This window comes from Phacochoerus africanus, chromosome 12 (genome assembly GCF_016906955.1).
Source record: "Phacochoerus africanus isolate WHEZ1 chromosome 12, ROS_Pafr_v1, whole genome shotgun sequence".
Taxonomy (NCBI): domain Eukaryota; kingdom Metazoa; phylum Chordata; class Mammalia; order Artiodactyla; family Suidae; genus Phacochoerus; species Phacochoerus africanus.
In genome coordinates, this window is record NC_062555.1 from 28987818 (window position 1) to 29010069 (window position 22252).

At 60.4% G+C, this 22252-nt stretch overlaps 1 protein-coding gene across 5 annotated transcripts in view; it reads right to left on the bottom strand.

Moving 5' to 3' along the window:
- The window catches only part of KIF21B (kinesin family member 21B), a 46303-nt gene extending 28419 nt beyond the window's left edge, over positions 1-17884 (bottom strand). For 4 of the 5 annotated variants that reach the window (XM_047754586.1, XM_047754588.1, XM_047754584.1 and 1 more), the window contains exons 1-7: positions 17581-17884; positions 4032-4254; positions 3457-3639; positions 1098-1247; positions 882-1016; positions 412-573; positions 7-122 (exon numbers count right to left, since the gene is read on the bottom strand). In XM_047754586.1, the coding sequence (XP_047610542.1) occupies positions 7-122; positions 412-573; positions 882-1016; positions 1098-1247; positions 3457-3639; positions 4032-4254; positions 17581-17621 (1010 nt within the window). In that variant the 5' untranslated portion in view covers positions 17622-17884. The remainder of the gene's footprint in view (positions 1-6; positions 123-411; positions 574-881; positions 1017-1097; positions 1248-3456; positions 3640-4031; positions 4255-17580) is intronic. The other variant, XM_047754587.1, reaches the window with a different exon arrangement.
- Between the last annotated feature and the right edge of the window lie 4368 nt (positions 17885-22252).

The following is a 22252-nucleotide window of genomic DNA, read 5'->3' on the forward strand; positions in this document are numbered from 1 at the left end:
GGGTACCTGTTGCCACCCAGTGAGTCCTGGAGGAGCCGTGTGAGCTTGGAGTCTCTGTAGGGCACATGGACAACCTTCTTGCTCTGGTCCCCCAAGGCGCTGATGACATTGCCCAAGGCCAGCTGCAGGAGACACAGATGCTCGAGGGGCACCGGGGGAGGGGGTGGGGACAGGCAATCCCTGAGCTAACCCCAGCACCCCTCAGGCTCCCCGAGGGTTTAGAGGTAGATGTGGTCACTGGTGACACTGGGCAGACAGGGGCAGGGAGGGTGAAGGGCCAAAGGCCCAACAGTAGTGGCATACGGTGCCACAGCCAGCAGCTGGCCAGAGGCCCAAGGGGGACAGGGCAGCTGAGTGTCGTGGGGCCTGGGGAGGGTCTGAGGCTGAGCGGCGCTGGCCCAGAGGGCCTACCAGGCCACAGTTGATGGAGATGCCCTCCTTGGCCCGCTCGCCGGTGGCCCCCGTCCGCTTCAGCCGCTCGGAGCCAGCCAGGTCCACGAAGTGAAACTTAGCGGTGAGCGTCTCATATTCACCCGCGGAAGCGGTCCCCTCCGGAAGCCCGGACTCATTCACCTGCCAGGAAGATGCTGTGACTCCCCGGCCCCGCCCACCTCTGCCCCTCTGCTCCCAGCCCCGCCCTCTGACGGCTGCGTGGATTTGGGGCGGAGCGTGGGGGGCCTCGCGAGCGCGCACGCACGCAGAGCATCGCACAGCGTGCGCGTGCCCGGTTCTCATTCAATCCTCACAACGGCAGAGGTGCTGCCCCCCCACTGTACAGATGAGGCGACTGAGGCTTAAGAAAAGAAAGAAAAGTCTGCAAGGGGCAGGGCGAGCCTGGGTCCCCACCCTGCCCCACACCTCAGACGTCGGGGGCTCCTCACCAGGTCAGGCCGGGCGCACAGGCGCATCTGGCACACGTGGATGGTGAAGATGGCGTGGGAGCGGGAGCTCTGCACGTTCATCTGGGTGCTGGCCGTGGTGCGTGACAGGGCGCCCTGCTTCAGGCACTGGATCAGCTAGGGAGAGGCAGGCGTGAGGACCCTGGCCACGGGGTCCCGCTCCCCCGCCCCCCACCCCTGCGGTTCCCAGATGCTCACCTCCTCTTGGGAGCTGATGAGACGGGCGGTGACGCCTGTGGTGTAAATGCCGCCGTTGGCGTCCTCGTGGATCTTGATGTTGGACCTGCGGTGGCGGGCGTCAGGGTCGCGGGCGCTATCGAAGAGGTCGAGGATCTCCTCGTTGTAGAGCTGCGTGGGAGGGGGACAGCTGCTGGGCACACCTGGCGCGTGGCCCAGGGCCCACTGGGCTTTCCCGTGTTACACCCCAGCTCTGCTTTTCAGGTGTGGCCGCCAGGCTCTGGGAGACTACCTGGCCGCCCCTGGTCCTCTCTGGGCTCTGGGATATTTGCCCTGGACGGGGTGGGGGCAGCTGGGCGCTGGGCAGAGTCCCACCACTCCCCAAGGAAGCAGCATTCAGCGCTCAGCCCTGGCAGGGGTTAAGGACCTGCAGGGGACAGGGGGCTGGAATCCTCATGGAGATGAAGAGGATGTGACAGTGGTAAGGGGACATCCTGTGATGTGACTGGGTGGGAAAGAGGGGGTGGGATGATGGCTCCGGAGAGGGGTGAGGGTGCTCAGTGGAGACCTGGGGATTGGGTAATGTAGGATAGAGGGCCTCTGGGGAGCCTGGGGACACCCGTGCAGGAGGTGGCATAACCAGGAGTGGCCACCCCACTTGAGATGTCTCAGTCTTGGCGACTCATGCCTTTGGAATCTCTGGCTGGGAACAGGGAGGGGCGGGGAAGGGGCGGGGCAGCGGCCCACAGAAGCCGGTGAGGGGAGGGGGGAGGCCATAGCCCTTGGACTTCCGAGGCTTTGATGACCTTAAAGGGACAGAAATACCCCACAGGAAGGGGAAGAGGAAGCGGAAGGGATCGGTGCAGATGTAGAGGGCTTGGTGTCTGTCTGTCTATTGGCATCATTGAATCCCTGTGGCTCACCCTTTGGCATGGGGTTTCTAGGCACTGCCCTGCTCTTTGGGGTGTCTATGGCAGAAGGATGGAGAGGGGGAAAACAGAGATGAGGGAACTTACACACACACACACACACAAACACGTACACACATATACACACAGAGACACACACATACACATACACACAGAGACACACGGACACACATAAACACACAGGGACATATACATACACACAGAGACCCACGGACACACATACACATATATACACGCAAAGTCACAGACACACAGTCACATTGACAAACACACATATACAGACACACACTCACATAGACACACACATGTACACATACACACATGTACATACATACAGACACATATACACACACAGACACACACACTGACACACACATGCACACATACACATATACGTACACACAGACACACACGTATACATACACATACACACGGAGACACACATACACACTTGTATATACACATACACACACTTAAACGCCCAGACACACACTGACACACACACACAGGCAGACTCTATCAGAAGGAGGACAGAGAGAAACTCTCAAGTCTAAATACAGGTCTGCTAAGGGGAAGCAGCCATGCTGTATGCCCCGGGGTGGGGCGGGAGGAGGGAACACAATGCTGGGGCAGAGGGGGCAGGGGGCAGGGGTGGGACACGGGGACCTAGAGAGGGCTGGGGCCACGTCTGTCCCTCAGAGGAGGACAACTCGGGTGCAGTCCCAGCACAGGACATAGGGGGCGAGAGCTCAGGGCAATCCCACACCCAGCAAATGCTCCAGGGCTGGGCAGGGGTCTGCCGGGAGGGGTTTCGGATGCTGGGGCTGCCTGGCTCAGGGGTCCTAGAGGGACCCTGGTCAACCTGGCATTCATGAGGAGTACCCAGGTCCACCGGCCTTCCTAGATATGCTTCCGAGTGGCCCCTTTGCAGGCCAAAGGTCCCCTCCCCGCCCCCAAAGCCCAGCTCGGTGCCCTGATGTTCTCCCAGAGAGAGAGGCAGGGCCGGATGCAAGAAAGGCCCCTCTGGAGCACTTTACAGCCCTGGGGTCAGAGAAGTTCAGAGTGTCAGGAAGGACCTGAGCCAGAAGAGACACAACAGGGCACTCCGAGGCTGGGAAGGACCCAGCAGGGGCCAGAAGAAGGGGTGAGAACCGGAGTTGTCACCAGGTGCTGGGCATGTGTTTCCTTGTCATCCCCTAAAACCCCCAAGGAAACAGACATCACCACCTGCATTTTGCCGAGCAGTGAAATGACCTGCCCAAGGTCACGGGGCTAGTAAGTGTCACAGCTGTAACCAGTCAGGATGTGAAGAGATCCTACAGGTCCTCACTGACTGAAACTCATCACTTGCAGATGCCCCGTGGCTCCCAGGGCTCTTCCCATAGCCCTGGCGGGGAGCCCAGCTTCCATGGTCCTGCCACCCCTGCCTTCCCCCCGCGAGGCCACGGTACCTCCAGGAACTGGGCGCTGACTTTGAACTCAGGCCCAGCCACGCCCTGCTCCTGTGCCCGCCGCTTGCGCTCAGCGATGCCCCCAAAAAGGTGCGCGATGGCCCTGGGAATGATGCCCTGCTCCTCCTCCGACGTGGCCATGTCGAAGCCAGTGCCCATGGTATATGTCTTCCCGGCCCCCGTCTGCGTTGGCAAAGATGGAAGAGATGGAAGAGGGAAGATGGAAGGAGGGTTACCCAGCACCCCGGGGGGTGGGGTGGGGGGGAGGTGCCAGCGAGCCCCAGACCCTGGCTAAGTTCCCCCCTAGCCAGCGGGGGTCCCCACCCAGCCCGGCTGCAAAGCCACCCTCTGCGGAGTCTGCTCTGACCGTCCTCCGGCCCCGTGGCCAGTTTGTTCGCACGGACGGGCCCCCCCCCACCCCCCTGCCCAAGCCCCCAAGGCCAGCGGCTGCAGCCCCTTGACCACAGCCAGAGCTGCAGCTGCGTCTCAGCTGCTCTGAGGGCAGCTCTCCCCCACTCTCCTGCTCAGAGAGCAGACCCAGAGCTGGGGTGGCCTCAGTGGAGGAGGCAGCTTACCTGCCCATAGGCCAGCACCGTGGCATTGTAGCCCTCGAAGCAGCCCTCCACGAGCTTGCTCACGCAGGTGGAGTAGACCCGCTCCTGCCAGGTGTCCAGGTCGAAGACAAAGTCATAGGTGAAGGCCTTATCCTTCCCCAGGAGGACCTGGGGCTCCCCCGGGGTGACCGAGGTACAGATGTGGCAGCCCTCGATCTTCTCTTTTGACAGCTGGGGCCGGATCCTGCCAGAGTGGGCGGGGCCTGGATCAGACCCAGCAGCGGCGGTGGGGGAGGGGGGGATGTCAGCGGCCCTCCCTGCTCCCCCTGCCAAGCGCCTGCTCCCCCAGACCCCTCCTGCCCCACAAGCGGGAGGAGGAAGGAAGCTGAGGCGGAGGGTGGCTTTGTAATCATACAATAACAGGGAGAGTAATAGTAATGTCATCATGGCCCAAGCCAGCAGCTGCTCACATTTTAGAAGCACTCTATATTTCGAAGCGATGTCAGAGGTATTTGACCTACATGAATTCAGATATTCTTTACCATAAACCTGGCAGGTAGGAATTACTTGCCTGATTTTACAGATGAGAAAACAGAGGCTGAGAGCGTTTTTGTTATTCGTTTTTTTCTTTTTTATGGCCGCACCCGTGGCATGTGGAGATTCCCAGACTAGGGATTGAATTGGAGCTGTAGCTGCCAGCCTACCCCACAGCCACAGCAACACAGGATCCAGAGAGCTGTGTCTGCGACCTACGCCACAGCTCAAGGTAACACCGGATTCTTAACCCACTGAGTGGGGCCAGGGATTGAACCGGCGTCCTCAAGGATGCTAGTCAGGTCTGACTGACATCAAAGCACATGCCTGAGACTGAACGGGGTGCCCCCCCACCAAGCGGGGGACAGAAGAGGGCTGGTTCCTTCCGGGGAGGCAGAGCCCAGGATCAGTGTGGAAAGGAAGGGCCAGGCCCAGGGCTGCGTTCTGGAGGAGGCCAGGGCCTCTGCAGGACTGCGGGGCTGCAGGATCCTCCAGCTCAGAAGCCCCCTGACCCCAATGCCAGAGGTACACCTCAGGCACAAGCTCTGGTTCCTCTCTGGGAGCCAAGAGGGCCAGACAAGGCACAACCCTGCAGTCCCCGTCGAGCACGAGTCAGAGGGCAGGGACCTCTAGCAGGGGCACCAGCCACAGGGAGGCCCACATCCCAGACCCTGGGGACTCCCTGGTAAAGCGGCAAGAAGTGGCATCAGGGCTAAGTGGGCGCAGCCCGGGACAGAGCCGCCTCCGTCCCCCACTCCTTCCCCTCTTCAGAGCAGCCACTGCTGGATGGGGTCCCCATGGCAACCAAGTGTGAGTCAGTGAGCATGCGTGTGTGGGGCGGGCAGAGAGTACCCCCCAGCGCCTACAGTAAGGGGCTTGGTGCAACTCAGCCCCTCAGCCGAGCACTCACAATGGGCTGCTTGTCTGCCGCCCTCTCCCTAAGCCAACGTTTACAGAGAGAAGAAAAGAGTGAGGGCCAGGCCGGCAGGCGGCCAGGGTCCAGGGGCGCCTCGGGCAGAGCTGGGCCCTCCCAGCCGCCATCCTGTCCCTGTTCCCAAGGCCTGCCCAGAGCCGCAGGCCAGGTGAGGTGCCACCTGTACTCTGCTGTGAGGGGCTGGCGGCCGGGGGGCCAGGGCGGGTGACACCAGGCCTAATTCACACCCTCGGATGGTGGCCTGGCCTTCCCCATGGAGGCTGCGGGGACCTGATGCCCAGGGTGGTTCCCACCCCTCCCCACCACAAGCTGTTCCAAGCCAGGCTGAAGTTAGAACCCAGCTTCTCAGTCACCACCCCCCGCCCCCGAAATGGCTTTGATTGGGAAGGGAGGCGTGGATTCCACCTGTCACTTCTGGACCTGCAGACCAGAAACTTGACCCGCCAGTAAGACCCTCAGCCCACAGTGCTCCCACCGCTAAACGCTGACATACACGACCACACCCAAGGGGGCGTTCCTGTCCCCATTGCACGCGAGGAAATGGACAACGCCCAGGCAGCAGGGACAGTGCGGGGTTTGAGCCCAGCACATGCCCTGTCTCTGCAATGCTCCTGCACATCCAGTGGCTGAGGGGCAGGGCCCAGTGTGCCGAGGGGAGGGGCAGGCACACCTCAGAGGGGACTGGGCACCTGGTGGGAATCAGGAGCTGGGCCTGTGCAACCCAGGACCAAACACTTCCTCCCCAGAGGAACCGAGGGTCTGGTGGGGGCAGCCTCTGAGGACCCTCCAGCTTTGCTGGTCAGAAGCAGCTCCCAAAGACACTCCCCTGCCATGCGGGCCGCCTGCAATGAGATTTCTGGATCCAGTTCAAATACCATTTAATTACCACAAGCAGATGGCAATCCTGGTGATGGGAGGAAATTGAATCAGGATCCCTAGAGACAGTGGGAGTGGGGTGGGAGTGGGTGGGAAGCAGCAGGCCTGCTGGGCAGAGCCTGTCCACCAAGGGCCACCTCCTGCTCCACCCACCAGCCTCAGGACCAAGAAAGTGGCTAGAGGAGCAGTTTGTGGACAGAGCGAGGAGGTCGGGGCCCCAGGGGGTCTGGGTGTTGGGGGGTCACCCAGGTGGTTCACCCTGGGGCCCTCAGCCGGCCCAGCACATTGGCACAGGGTCCACTGTGGTCAGAGAGCCGGCCAGCTACACGCGGGCCCATTTTAAGCACCAGCGTGCTTTGCAGGTGCCAGGGGGTGAGTACTATTACCCAGAGAACAGGGACCAGCTGGGAGACAGAGGACAGGAGCCCAGGATGAGCCACTGACCGGGACAAGGGAACAGGCCTTGAAGGAGCAGCTGGGGACAGCAGCAGAGTGGGCGAAGATGGCATGGATGTCAGGTACCTGTCCCCCATATTGAATGCGATCTCAGGATTTCAACACCCATTGTCCAGAGAGGAAAGTCGAGGCTTGAAGCAGTTAAGCCACACACAGCAAATAGAGGCAAACTGGGCATCGGCTCTTGCTAGGGCTGAGCCTGAAGCCTGGCTCCTCATGTCTCCAGCTGCCTCCTGCCCGGGAAACTTGATCCCCAGATTGATACATAAACTTCCTCCACAGCACCACTTGGAGCCGGAGCCAACTTGCATGTGTCAGCCAGGGCTTGGGCACCAGACCTTCAGGGGCCCACAGACCAGCTGGAGTTTCTCACCACACTCTGCCCTGGGGAAGCTGAACTCCAGCCCCAGCCCCGTGGGCAGGAGACCGGGCTGGGAGAGAAAGGTGGCCCCGACGCACCTCTGCCCCACCCTCCTGTGGTCCAGGAGCCCCTGCTTCCTCCTGGGTAATCTGGACCATCTCCTCTCCATCCTAGCTTTCTTTTCTTTTTCTCTCTCTTTTTTTTTTGCCTTTTCTAGGGCCCCTCCTGTGGCATATGGAGATTCCCAGGCTAGGGGTCCAATCGGAGCTGTAGCCGCCAGCCTATGCCAGAGCCACAGCAACACCAGATCTGAGCTGCATCTGCAACCTACACCACAGCTCACGGCAATGCCAGATCCTTAACCCACTGAGCAAGGCCAGGGATCGAACCAGCAACCTAGTCGGATCCTAGTCAGATTCGTTAACCACTGAGCCACAACAGGAACTCCAGCATCTTAGCTTTCTGAGAACTCCATCACCCTCCCCTCTGGCAGCTCCTCTCCTGCCCCCGCCCCCAGAGGTCACTTATGTGGGCTGCCCTCTGCCAGCAACAGCAGCCCAGATGAGGAGGAGGAGGGGGCTTTCCACCCCACCGGATGGCAGGAGGGCAGGACCCCCACCCCCACCCAGTGCCCTGCTCCAGCCCTGTTCATCCCTGGGGTGCTGGAGGGCCGCAGGGAGGAAAACCAGGTGCCAGGGGCATCCAAGGAAACCGTAGGCGCTAGGAGCTTCGGGGCAGATGCAGGACCAGGCTGCAATCAGTGAGGTACCCACCTCCAGGGCAAGGTTTTTGGGGAGCGTGAAGAAACTCAGTGACCCAGATAATTTACAATTTAATGCACTATTTGCAAAACTCAGATTGACAAACTGTGCTCCCTGTTTTTATCAGTAAAGTGCTGTGGGTGCAATGTCCAGGGTCATTTCTGTCCAGAGGCCCCCGAATGTCACCCATGGGCACCTCACCCCAAGCGCCACCTCTCCCATCCCTCCTCCAGGTCCCGCAGCGAGGGGCCGGCGGATAGCCCTGCTCAGAAAGGCCCGGAATCTCGCAGAACAGAGCTGGGTCTATTCGCCACTTAGCAACCCCACGAGGGTGGTGGGGGAGCAGGCGGGGGTGTGGGGGGTGGGTGCGCAGAGAAAGGGGACAGAGCTTTTCAGAGGCGGAATCTGGCACAGGCGCTGCCGGGCTTCCTCTGTCCGCAACTGAGGCGGAGCTGCTGTGCTGGGGTCAGTGGTGCCCCCCGCCCCCACCACGCTCTGTCCCTGTGGCGGGGGACAAAGGCCCTGAGCCCCAGCCCAGCGCTGCGGGAAGAGCTGAGCTCAGCAGTTTCTGGGTTCCTCGGGGAGCCATGAGGACAGAGCGGAAGCAGAGGACGGAGGGGACAGGAGGAGGCGGGAGGGGGCGGGAGGGATGCTGAGACTGCCTAGGAGAAAAAGCTCCCACCCCCAAAGGGTAGCCGGGGAGCCCCGCCCCTCCCCTCCCCCCACTTAGGAGGCCAGCTCCCCTTCCCCCACCCCATCCTTAGTGACATCACACAAAGCCGGCCAATCATACCCCAGGGCTCCGCCCAGTAGCTTTGGGCTGGGGGAGGGGGAGGAGCGGTGGGTGTGGCTCAGCCTCTCAGGTGAAATCCGACCTGCCCAATCAGCGCGCTACACTCCTTCCTTTGATCCCTCATTGACCAGCCCCCAAATCTTTATCCCAAGCTCCCAGGAAAGCCGCCCCAGGCGGATGCAGAATGCGACTTGTCGCTAAGAGGTCACAGGCTGTGATAGGAAAATAGCTAACCAAGAACTGGTCCAGAATCCTAGAAAATTTATGCAATTATGGTGTATGGGCTGTGATTCCTGATTTCTTCTTTGCTGGCACCTGGAACACCCCCGCCCCCCCCCCCCCCAGCCTTCTGCAGACTCAATTCCCCAATGAGTAACCACCCCGCACTTAAGGAGCAAGACGTCTCTTTGCTAGGCGTTGTACCTAAGATGCTTTTCACACATTCCATTGACAAATGAAGGCTCAGGGAGAAATTAGCTCCAGGTCACAGAGGTCATCAGTAACATGGTCTAGGAAGCCCACCTCTCCTAGCCCTTCTGTGCAGAAGGAGGGTCGGGGAGAACCAGCCGTTTGCAGCTGGCAGCTGGTGAGGAATATCACTCTGACTTCCAGGCTGGGAGACACTGTCCAGGCCCCACCCTGAAGACTCTGAGAAGAACCACGGACCCGGACCAGGATCTGCCTTAGATGGCCAAGATCACTGTCTCTCTGGAAAAAGCCCAGGGGTATAAGCCTATCTGCTCTTCCCTCCTTCAGGACCCCCTAATTCCTAGCTGGGACCCTAAAGAGCCTCCAGGCGAGAGGGACAGCCCAGGGGTGCCGGAACAGGTGAGGGTGTGCTGCCTCTACGGCTCCCAAATTCCACAAGCATCCCGCCTCACAACAGCCTGCAGTCGGCATGCTTGAGCTAGAGCCGGGCTGTTGCCTCCTTCGTGGAAGTGTGTGTGTATGTGTGTGGATCAGAGGCACGGGGAGGGTGTGTGTGTGTGTGTGTGTGTGTGTGTGTGTGTGTGTAGCGGGGACACCAGGAGGAGCCCTGTGACCTCCTGTCTGCCTGGCACGTGGAGTCACTGAGTCATGGCTCGATCTGCCAGGGACCAGCTTGTCCTCATCACTGGCAGAGCCGGCCTGAAAGGGAGCTTGGCTCCAGAGGGAGGGATTCAGATAAGCCAGCAGAAGGGCCTTCCTGCCTGGGAAGAGGGGTGCTGGCGTCTGCAACCCTTCTCCCCTGGAATCACAGCCACTGATACCACGCGTGCTCATCTGATGAGGACAATGCCTGGGACCTCTGGAGACTCTACATGTGGTCCTTTGTGTGGGTGAACACATGTGATGACCATGTTACTGAGGCTCAGAAAGGAGAATTTTAACAAGCCCAGAGTCACGTACTTTTTTTTTTTTTTTTTTGGCCACCCCGTGTATACGGAGTCTCCGCGCCAGAGAGCAGATCCAAGCTGCGCTTGTGACCTCTGCCCCAGCTGCAGCATGGCTGGATCCTTCAACCCACTGTGCCGGGTGGGGGATCGAATCTGCATCCTGGCGCTGCAGAGACACTGCACATCCTGTTGCGCCACAGCGGGAACTCCCAGAGTCACACACTTCAGCGGTGGAGATGAAATTCAAACCAAGCCTGACTGTGCCTGCCCCACCGCATCCTCTAAGCAGCCCCGGGCCCGGAGAAAGGTTGGCTGGCATGAAAGCATCCTGCCCATAGCTGCCCACAGTCCCAGGGCTGGCTGCTGGGGGCGGGAGTGGGGGGTGGGGGGCATTTTCCCATTTTGCAGAGAAGAAAGCTGGGGCCTGGGCAGCGGCGGCAGGGGCTGAGGACCCAGGAGGCTGCCTCGCTACTGAGTCCTCCGCGGCACAAAGAGGCCGCGTGCACCCACTTTAAGGGCATCCCCTCCCCCCTCCCTCCCCCATGGCAGCCTGCCAGCTCTGGGAAGGCGGCTGGAAGCAAAATCCCTGCTCTCTCGGGGGAGTCTGGCTCCCAGACACCCGGGGGCTTTAGCTGACTTGGCAAAGGGGAGCCATCTTCCCCTGGAGGTGGGTCCTCGCTGCAACATGGACCAGCGTGGGGCACCAGCCCTTTCAGCTGCAGGGGTGCAGTGTGGGAGCCCCGAGAGGGTCAGAGGGCCTCGGTGGCCTCCCACCGGGCTTCTTTTTTTTTTTTTTTGCCCTTATTTTTGCCATTTCTTGGGCCGCTCCCGCGGCATATGGAGGTTCCCAGGCTAGGGGTCGAATCGGAGCTGTAGCCGCCGGCCTACACCACAGCCACAGCAATGCGGGATCCGAGCTGCGTCTGTGACCTACACCACAGCTCACGGCAACGCCGGATCCTTAACCCACTGAGCAAGGGGCAGGGATCGAACCCACAACCTCATGGTTCCTAGTCGGATTTGTTAACCACTGCACCACAATGGGAACTCCCCACCGGGCTTCTAAGGTCCTCTCCCAGCCCAACTCTCCTGAGGCTGCCCGCGGGGAGAAGACTGGCTCTGAACCCCCAAACAAGAAGGCTCTGTACGGCAGGGTCAAAGCATGGGTTTCCAAGGCCCTGGCCTGCCTGGTGAAAGGGGTCTGCCTGCCCCTCTGCCTGGCTTCTGCCCCCATGCATGTTCCCAGAGTAGGTGGAGGGGTGCGGACACTCAGAGGAAACCTACTCAGGGAAGCCTCAGACCTCCCTCCCCCCTCCAGGATGTGGGGTCAGAGCCTTGAACCTTGCCCTCTCTCTGTGCATCCCAGGGCTCTGGCCACTGACTTCTGAGGAATGCCTGGGACCAGCGGTCCAACGGGGGAGGGCCAGGGAGTCTTCCCCCTCCCCCCCATCACCCCCACCCCCGAACCCCTGCCTCAGGACCTCAGCTGGGTTCAGGACCTCAGCTGGGTTCAAGACCCCAGAAACGCTAAAGTGGGCACAGGGGAGGAAGCAGGCAGGCAGAGTGGGTGGCGTGGCAGGGGCTGGAGCAGGGGTGCAAGAAGGAGCCAGGGTGGGGGTGGGGGGAGACCCTGTCCTGTGCCACGCAGGCAGCCGGGCCTGGGAAGGGGCGTTCTGCTCAGACTTGCTCAGCATCACTCTCCGCCTCCCCCCGCCTCCGGGGCATCTGGCAGGGGTTTCCCATGACCTCCCGGGAGACTCTGCAGAGCCCTGAGCTGTGCCGGCATCTGCATCTGGTGGGGACAGCTCAGTGGGGACTGGGCCCTGGGGACCCTCCCCTGCTGAGGAATGCACAGCAACAGGCGCCTGGCCTGAGCAGCCAGCCGTGCGGGGCCTGGGCCTCTCCCCATCCACTGGCCCTGGTTCCCTCAGGGCACCTTAACTCCAGCCTCAGGAAGGACCAGTCCAGCCTAGAGGAAGGAGAGGTGGCTGTGATGGAGGCTTCCAGTGAGGACAGCAGAGGGACAGGACTTGGTGGCACTGCATTCCAGAGCAGCTGAGGGGAGAGGGCCTGCCCCAGAGGACAGGACCCTGCAGCCAACGGTGCTGCCACCTGCCAGCATCCCCCACAAGCTCTACGACCCCCTCACCTCCCATCCCCCCACTCCCCATCCCTTCCCCCACCAGGGGACAGAGGTGCAGCTGATCAGCCCAGCCCAGCAGCCTCAGGCCCTGCTTCCTCCTAAGTAGCTGCCTGTCTGGAGGTTAAACCGAGAGGGGCCCAAGGACACTGGGGTTGGGGGCAGTGAGAGGACACTTGGCTATCCCAGAACTTCCTTGGGGAGGGGCAAGGTGGCACTCAGGTAGGAAAACAGATTCCACGGGCAGCTAGCTGCGTGGAAAAGGGAGGCTCCCATGCAGTGGAGAGGGAGGAGCACCCCAAATGCAGGCGCGACCAGCACGGGTGGGGAGCCAAGGGCACGCGGGGACAGGCAACCCCAAAAGGAAGGCCCGGACCTCCTCACTCGTCACATGTGCACAGCCCCACAGGCCTCCCCGAGCACCTCCCACATTCACAGTCACAGCAACTGTGCGCAGAAAGCATCGGAGGAAGGAGGAATCAGTGGCACAGGGACCACAGCAAAGAGCTAATCAGCTGTGCGAGGAGCATGTGCCTAGAAGGAGATGGCCTGCGTTCACATTCAAGCTCAAGTTCAGATGCCTCCATTGGCGCTGTGAACCTGTGCTCATCTCTCCAATGGGAATGACATCCCGACAGGCTCCCATGGGGCTGAGTGGGACAACACCACGACGTCTGGCACACATGGAGTGTGCAGGAAATAAGTGCTCAGCCCTCTCCCAGCTCAGTGTCCCTCCTGCAGTCAGTCAATCAATCAATCAGTCAATCAGTCAATCCCGGCTCGAGGTGAATTCTTTTTCTTTCTTTTCTTTTCTTTTCTTTTCTTTTCTTTTCTTTTCTTTTTTTTGTCTTTTTGTCCTTTTGCCTTTTCTAGGGCTGTACCCACGGCATATGGAGGTTCCCAGGCTAGGGGTCTAATCAGAGCCATAGCCACCGGCCTACACCACAGTCACAGCAATGCAGGATCCGAGCCGTGTCTGCAACCTACACCACAGCTCATGGCAACGCTGGATCCTTAACCCACTGAGCAAGGCCAGGGATCCAACCTGCAACCCCATGGTTCCTAGTTGGATTCGTTAATCACTGTGCCACAACGGGAACTCCTCGAGGTGAATTCTTTTTACCTAACAGTAACTGTGGATTAACCCAGATACCTCTTAGGTATGCTTTAGGTTAGGGCTTATTTTTATTTATTTATTTATTTATTTATTTATTTATTTATTTATTTGCTTTTTAGGGCCATACCCATGCCACGTGGAGGTTCCCAGGCTAGGGGTTGAATCAGAGCTGTAGCCGCCAGCCTATGCCACAGCCACAGCAACATCAGATCTGAGCCGCAACCTACACCACAGCTCACGGCAACGCGCCGGATCCTCAACCCACTGATCGAGGCCACGGATCGAACCTGCGTCCTCATGGATGCTAGTCATAGTCATTTCCCCTGAGCCACAATGGGAGCTCCAGGGCTTATTTTTAAAACATTTCATTCAAACTCAACTCCCCAGGACTCAGCCTTTAAGGATCCTACCTTCCCTGCATCCAAAGTGCTGCTCTTCCCAGACGAACAAACCAGATCAAGCCGGCTGTTCCCATTCTACAGCGGGCAAAACTGAGGCCCAGAAGGAGAAACAGAAAGGGAACCCCATGACCCCCATGACCCAGGGAATGATGCACTTCGTGGGCCCCAGCCCTGCCCTCTGCCCCAGAGCCCTAAGGGTAAGGGTGCCAGGCACATGTCATTCTGCCACTTCCTCAGCCCCTGCCGACCCCGCCCCCATGAGGTCTTCAAAGGCTGAGAGCCAATCAGGCATGCAGGGCAGGGGCACGTTTCCGGGGCCTTGTGGTTTCTACACTCCGCTTCCTGGTGATGACATAAGCCCTATTTCTGCCGCAGGAGGCCACCCCGAGACGGCTCAGGTCTCCTCTGCCTGGGCCTCTGTTTCCCAGCTCTGTGAACTGGTCAACAGGGGCCGCAGCGGGCACTGGGTGGCCCTGAGTGGCTCTGGGCTCTGTCAGAGCAAAGGGGGAGCTCCAAAAGCACCGCAACCCCAGCCTCACTCAGTTTTTTCTGTCTCCAGTGTCTTTGTCTCAAGCCATCAATTCTCTTGATTCAAAATTCAGACACTGACTTCACAGGAGCCTGGAGCCAGGGCACTAACTGCAGGTGGAACCCCTGGGAGGCAGCAAGGGGGCGGGGGGAGGTTGCCATCCAGCACTGCCCCTGGGCTCCTGACTGGCGTGTCCCAGCCCCTGCCTGACCCTGTGGTGTCCAGGGATGGAGGGCTGGGGGCTCCAAGAGCTCACCCCCCTTCTTAGCTGACGAAGGAAGGAAACTTAAGGAAACCAGGCAAAGATAAGGGGGGAGGGGGTTAGGCCACACTGAGGGCTCCCCTCGTGCTGGGGGCTCAGAGCTGGGGCTTGAAAGGGTCTTAGTCTTAAAGAAACACACCACGTGACCTGACTTCCTTCCCCAATCTCGACTTTGCCTGCTTGCATTTCTTCACCGCCACCCCCTTCCCCTTCCCCTTCTCCCCCCACCCCTACTAGGCAGGCCTGCATTTCTGCAGGCAGGTCAGCTCTCCCCAGCATCACCCCGCAAACCCCCACCCCAGGTAGAGGCTGCCCCCCCACCCCCCCGCCTCCCTGGCAGCCAGCTGAGGGCCCAGGGAGCTGAGTCCTTATCTACAAGGGGATTAATGGATAAAGGGATCACAGGGCAGGCTGGAGGGGCTGGCCTGCCAATCCCTGGTGCAGAGTTCAGGGGCAGCCGGGTAGACGCCAGGGTGGCCTGGGGTGGGGCGTTGGGGTCTGCTCACATCTTAACCTTCTCTCTTATCCCACTGCCTCAGGTCCCGAGAAAGTCCTGAAGTGGCCACCCCTGGCCCTGCCCAGCCTTGGCCTCCCCCTCCTCCACAGCGATCTGCAGACAGCCAGCATTGATCCTCATCCAGAGGTGACAAGGCCAAGGGCCCTGGGCATGGCACTTCTTCCCTAGGCTAGCAGCCCCCGACCTCCACACACACACACACACACACACACACACACACAAACACACACACACCAGACCAAGTCTGTCTCCTTGCAAGCCTCCCGGTTTTAAGAGTTCGGTCCCAGGGCTGGCCATAAATTATTCTCATGAGGACTCAGAGATAAGAAAGGGCTTTCAGCAAGTCAGAAAGACAGCTGAATGTGGTGCCCAGCAGGCCCTTGGCAATGCCAAATCCTTGGCCTTCCCAGCAGTGCCCTGCTCTGGCCCACCACCCAGCCCTTTAAGTGGGACAAGTGATTTCCGAGGGTAGGGAAAGGTGGGGATCCCAAGGCATGGAGGCCTCTCCCCTGCAGCCCCCCAGTGGCACCATCTGCTCCCGGTCCCAGCCCCAGCCCCAGTCCAGTCCTGTCCTCAGCTCTCTGATTGGAAACTGGGTGCTGTCCAGGCATTGTCTGCCTTCCACGGGCAGCTGCCCACTGAGGTCTGGCATGTGCCAGGCTGGACACTCTGCTGGGGTTGGAGGCGGGCATGGGCGGGGCCTTCACCTTCCAGGAGCCCCTGAAAGCCTGGCTCTTCTGATGCTCAAACCTCCTCACCCTTCCATCCAGATCAGCAAGGGAGGTAAGGGGTGAGGGCATCTGGACCCCCAGGGCAAGTGAAAGCAGAGATGATGCCTGTTGCTGGGAGATGTGGGCAGGCACAATGCCCTCTAAGTGGGACGGGTCCTGGGAACCTTCCGGTGATGGTGGTGGGAAGGGGACACCAGCTGTCCCTCACTCCTGTGCACAGAGGGCCAAGGCCAGGGGCTTCCCCCCACCTTACCACGCCCAAGTCGAGCCTGGGGGCCCTGACGGAGGTGGGGGAGGGGGGCTTTGTTAGGCTCTCTCCAGTAAGATGGAGTCTGAAGGAAAGCCCCTTGGGAGGGGCACCCCGAGCCCCCTTCCTCCCAGCCAGATTTCACTTTCCCTTTTATGATGCCCAGGATCCCCCACTCTGCTGCAGCTGTCTCATTTACATTTCTCACTCCCAACCCCACCGTGCACATGGCCCTAGGCTTCTATAGGATCCCGACACCAAGTCAGCCCTGCAGCGGCCCCGCCCTGGGCGGCCCATCAGGCACCTTGCGGCCCCTCTTTGTCTGGGGCTGTCCAGGGCCCAGCGATACTCTGACTGCAGCGGGGAGTGCAAGGGGAAAGGCACCTGGGCAGCTCTCCTTCAACCCCATAGCTACGATCAGCGGTCCACTGACCCTCTCTGGGCTGCAGAGGGCTGGCCAGGTGTCTGGGGTTGGGGGGAGGGGCACCTGTCCTGGAGCAGAAAGGGCATCTCAGAGTGATGGCCTCGGAATCCTAGAATCTGGGTCACTTACAACCAGGGAAGCTTAAAGACCTGTCTCAGACCCACCCTGGACCGGGATGCAGACCCCACCCTGTCACACAGGGCTGGGTGATGCTCTGTACCACTGCCTGTGCTGGTGACCAGTCCCAGATTGGCACTCTCCCACCAAGAGAGCCTCTCAGAGAGAAAAAACCAAATCAAAAGCCGGAAGAGTGACGCCCGTGGTGTGAAGCATCCCCACCCAACACAAAGAACACTGTCTCTCTCACCCTGCACCTCTGGGTGTCTTGTCCTCTGCCCACCTCACTTCTGCCAGGATGTCCCTTTAAGTCCCAGGTAAGCCACTGAGGCTCTCCCCTAGTCGGTTCTGTCTGAGGGCCTTAGGATGGGCATCAGCATCCTGCCCTCTCAGAGGCAGAACCTCGGATACACCCCATCCTTCCTCCCCGGCCCCAGGCTCTCTCCAAAGCCGCCACTCCCCTAGGAGGGCCAAGGCCCCATCCCAGCCCTCCCATTCGTCCTGCACTCGATCTTTGTCTGTGGAACCAGCCCCGGGTGGCGCGCTGCCTTCCCAGCTGGAAAGAGCGGACAGAACCGGCTGGCCCATGCAGATGCGGGGAAATATCCCCCCATCCAACGTCCCCGCATGAGACAGCAGCCCGTGGGGAGGCGAAGAGGAAACACACAGACGCTCTGGCCTGGGCCAGGGCTGGGTGTGAAATACCGGATTTCCTTGTTTATTCGATTTTCTGATCATTAAGGGCTCCCAAGAGGGGCTCGAAATTACCACCCAAACAAAGCCACCTTCAGCCGCCCCCGGGACCGCGGATCTCTGCGGGGGCCAGGCCAGCACGAGGCGCCCTCCAGCCCGCGGCGCCTTCCAGCCCGGCCCGCCGGACCTCCGCGGGCGCCGGCGGTGGGTCGAGCGGTGCCCCGGGACCCCGGGGTCCAGTCCCGAGCCCACGCGAGACAAAGCCGAGCCCTCGGCGCACGCGCCCCTCCGCCCGTCCTACCTGACGGCCACCTTGACGCAGCAGTCCCCCTGGCCGGCCATGGTGCTCCGGCGCTGGGTCCCGCGTCGATCAGGGGCGGGGGTCTGGGGGCCGATGCCCCGGGCGGCGGCTGCGGCTGCGGGAGGCGGGGGCGCGGGTGCTGCGGACGGAGGCTGCTGCGGCTGGAGGTGACATACTCGCGGGGGCCGGCGGAGGGCTCACCCGCGGCTGGGGGAGGCTCTCCGGGACCAGGCCCGCGCGCCCCCTCGCGCCATCGGGCGGCGGCGCGGAGCCAGATGACAGCCCGCGGCGCGACCCGCTCCCAACCGCGCGGCTGCCGCGCGCGCACCTCCGGCCCCGCCGCGCCGCCTGCAGCCGCGGAACAAAGGGGGCGGGGGCCGGCCCGGTGAAGGCTCCGCCCCCGAATCAGCCTCGGCTCCGCCCTAGCTCCGCCCCCGGGCCCGCCCCACCAATCGTAGGCCAGAGCCGGCAGCAGGGGCTGGCCTGGAGCCTTTAAAGGGACCCCTCGGCTCGCGTCCACGCACTTGTTGGGGGGGTTGGTTGGATGCCCAGGGTTGGGGCTTGGAAGGACGCCGGCCGAGAATTGACCACGCTGGAGCCTAGGCCCCCAGGGATGCACACCTGCAGCCTCTGTGGGACCCCCGCTCCTAAATGCGGAAGCCCGGACGTAGAGAGGGGAACTACCAAGGTCACACAGGAGTTAGTGGCTAAGCGTGGGTAAGAACCCGGTATCCCGGCCTAGGGCTTCTCTGCTGAGCGTCTCCCAGCGACTGGCGGTTTTGTGTTCTGAAGGCGCCCGCCGGGAAAGCCTCCCTTCTGCATGTATTACAGTGAATTGCCAACTTTTACGGAGGGGGTTTCTTGCTACTGTCTCACTGAAATTCCCTCCACCCACACCCTGCAGCTTTTTAAAGTTCATCTCAGGTTGATCTGGGGCCAAGTTCCTAGCCCCGATGGCCCCTCCCTCCCTTCGGCGAGACCACGAGGCTCCAGTGACTTTTTTGACCAATAGATGACCCCCTTCCCCCTACCCCTTTGCTTGAGTGGCCTTGGGGCAGAGGGTCAGTGTGGGAGGCCTGAGCTGCCCCTGGGGGACAGAAACAAAGGGAGCACTCAGCTCCAGGCACCTGAGTAGAGGCTGAGGGGGAGGCAGTGGGAGGGGGTACTGAGGGCTGCTGCCTTCTGCCTTCAAGTGGGTTTTAAAGACTAAGGGAGCCCCAGGCCCGGTGATGGAGGAGACTGCCCTGGGAAGTCGGAGGTGCCTTTCCAGTCCCCCTCTCCTCCCTCTGAGCCTGCCCGTCTCCCTGCCCCCCACCTCCAACATTGGGACCATTCACAGGGCCCCTCACCAGCTGCCCTCCCTTTTCTCACTTCAGCCAGCTCCCTTCCCTGGAAGGAGCCCAAGAGGAGGACCCAGCTGCAGCTCCAGATGTGGAAGGAGCTCTCTAGGGGAAGGGAGGAAGGGGAGCCTGGCTCCAGGCCTCTTGCATCACCCTCAGCTGATGAAACCACATCGGAGATTTTGAAAAGCCTGTGGGTTAGGGGATGAGCGGTGTCTGGGGTGCCACTCTCCTCTCGTTCCCTCCCCCCACCCACCCCACAGATGACTGCTCCATCCCTAGCCCCCAAACCAAAGTAATTTCAAGAGCAAACCCATTGCCCACCCCCACCCCATCCTCCGGCAAACAGGCCGCAGCTGCCAGTAGTTTCCCAGGATGGAGGAGGGGCAGGGGGATAGGGATGGTCCTGGGGGGGACCCCACACCTTTCACTAGCATTTGAATCTGGAGGAAGGGCTCTCTGGGGCCAGCAGTTGCCCCTCCCGGGGCAGGAGGCCAGCAGAGTGTTGAGTCCATCCAACCAAAGTGAGAGATGGGCGGAGACTAATATGAGAGGAGCTTCTCCAACCAGCAAGGAGCCTGACGTGGATGTTCTCATTTCATGCTCCTGACCTTGTGAGCTAGGCTGTATTCTTTTTAATTTTTGCCGATGGGGAAACTGAGTCTCACCCAGCATATAAGCGGCAGATCCCGGATTTGAACTTTGCATCCGGTTCCAGGCTTCCCAGATCCCTTGCAGTAGCTGTGCAGGGACGGGAGCTGGGCTGGTGGACAGAGCTGGGCTGACACAGGCTTTGACTCCAGGCTTAGTCCTCTTGGAGGCTCGTGTGGTATTTTGCAAAGCTGCTCTCCTACCCACAAGACTCTGGGCTTCTCCAGGGCCCAACTCTGGTTTCCTGCCTCCAGGAAGTCCCCTCTGACTTCTGAGAGTAGGTGACCCTTCTGACTCATAGATTCACTGCTGGGAAATGGCGCCAGAAGCACTGCCCCCACCCCCTCCACATCCCTCCAGGTCACAGGGGTGTCGAACCAGGAGGAGCTGGGAGGCACGTGTGCTGGAAACTCAAGCCTCCCAGAGGTCAGGGCCTCTGGGCGGCTGCCTCCCGGGCGCTGCCGCTGGAGGCGAGGAAATCAGACAGGGATCCGAGTTGGTAGTGAAGAGGCTTAAACCGCAGCCTGGGCAGATTTAGTTAAGAGAGTCAGCGTGGGGCGGGGTTGGGGGGGCTGGCACTAGGATGTGCCTGCCCTGTCAGCCTGTGTCCAGCCTCAGCAGCGCCTGGCTTCCTCCTCTGTGCATTCCCACTCCACCCCCTCTGCCTTCTGTCTGCTTTTCCTTTTTCCTCCTTCCCAAATCGTAAGGCTTCTCTATATCAGCTGCCCATATGCATGTGTCCCTCCACCCCCAACACACACACACACACACACAGATGCATGCATGCTAGCCCGTGTTTGGCCCTCCTCCCCCCACCAGACAGGAGTTGGGGTTGAGCCGAGCTCCTCCTCCAGGCATCCTGGGCCCCCATCACCTCTTCTGACAGGAGCTGTTGGCAGGGAGCGGTGGGCGTCTGGGCAGATGGGAGCCTGCGGAGTTGGGGGGCCCTCTCTGCGTTGGGAAGCTCCCACGCTGCTGTGTTGAAAATACTCCAGCAGCAACTGGGGGCAGCCATCCAAGAGCCCGGATCCCTCGGGCTGGGCCTCGTTCTCACAGCAACCCTACAGTAACAAATCCGCACACCCAAGAGCTGTCCTTAGGCCCTAGAAATGATGCAGAGGTGGTTTCTGAACTTGAATCCGTCCTGTGGTTCCCCTTTAGAATTAGCACCAGGCACTGGCATTGGGGGGAACTCTGAGCGCTGACTTCAACTTCTAGGGATGGGGAGTTCAGGGTTCCTGGCTTCCAGCCCTGCCCGGCACCTGGGCTCAGAACCCCAGACAGGGGCTATCGGGGTGCAGACACAGGGGCCTCAGCCCAGCGAGGGCTCAGCCTGACTTCCTCTGCTACAGGAGACAGACTTAGAGGAAACCAGAATTTGTTATAAATAGCAGAGAAGAGAGAGCCCTGTGGATTACAACTACCCGCCCCAGGCTTTAGGAAAAAATAGAGAAAAAGCAACTATTTTTGGTTTCTAATGTTAGCAAGGGTTTGATACACCACATATCCTCAAGCACGGGATCGCTGTCCATCTTCCCGCTCTGCAGCGCTTTCTCAGAATGCAGGCTTAGGGCCACCGAGGATGCAGGTGCAGGCAAGTCGCCACGTCCCAGAAACTTGGAGCCCAAGAGTCTCTGGTTCAACCGTGTCATTTTCAGGTGCAGAAATGAGGCCCAGAGAGGAGACAAGACGGGTCCAGAGTCTCACAGTGACTGCTGAGCTGGCCCTAGGCGTCCCCGAGGGGGCAGTTCCCACCACAGCATGCTAGGACCTCAAGGCTGAACACGAGATGGGGCCACATGTGCATTTACGGTTTGCATGAACCTGAGTCACAGAAGACGGAGCTGGAGGGTGGCGTCTCTGGGTCAGAGATCTGGGCTCGTTCCAGCTCTGCTACTTGGAGCTGTGGGACCTGGGGCAAGTTATGTAACTGCCCCTGGCGACTGTTCCCCTCAAAATGAGGACTGCCACACCCGCTCATCACAGGGCTATTATGAGGTCAAAATGGGGTGACCTGGGTTGGGCCACCAGCTCAAGGCTCCTCTCACAGGATGGAGATGAATTTCCTTCGTTTCCCCCAGATGCTCCATTGCGTCTGTGCGCCCCTGCCCTCTGACAGCACAGAGGGCGAATCTGTCACAAGACATCCTTTGAGGGACAGGAAGTGAGGACATGGGGTGAAGTCTGCCTGCCCGAGGGGTCAGTGCCGATCTGGGAGGGGACAGAGTCCAGGCTCCGCTGGCCTCTCCATGGAGGGGCCCTTGGAGGCGGGAGGGTCAGACCACGGATGGGGGCCGCCGGGGAGGCATCTGAGTTTTATTTTACTCACCCCGGTGCCCCACTGTGTCAAGGGTTTCCTCTTTGAATCCTCACAACAATCTGGGATCAAATACTGTTTGCCCTCATTTTGCAGAAGAGGAAATGGGCTCAGAGGTCACTTGGCTGGCGTCGTGGTCATTTTGCTTTCCACCAAATATTTCCGGCCCTCCGCCTGTGGCACAAGGCGGGCTGGCGTGGCCTCCCTGTCATGATAGGGGTGGCCTGTGACATCCTTAGCCCAATGTGGGCAGGACTGATACCACGTCTCCATGGAAGCTCCACACCCTGGCACCTTACGCCAAGTTCATGTTGTTTCTGGAGCGTATGTGAGAAATGAACTTATTGTTCGAAGCCTCCGAAAT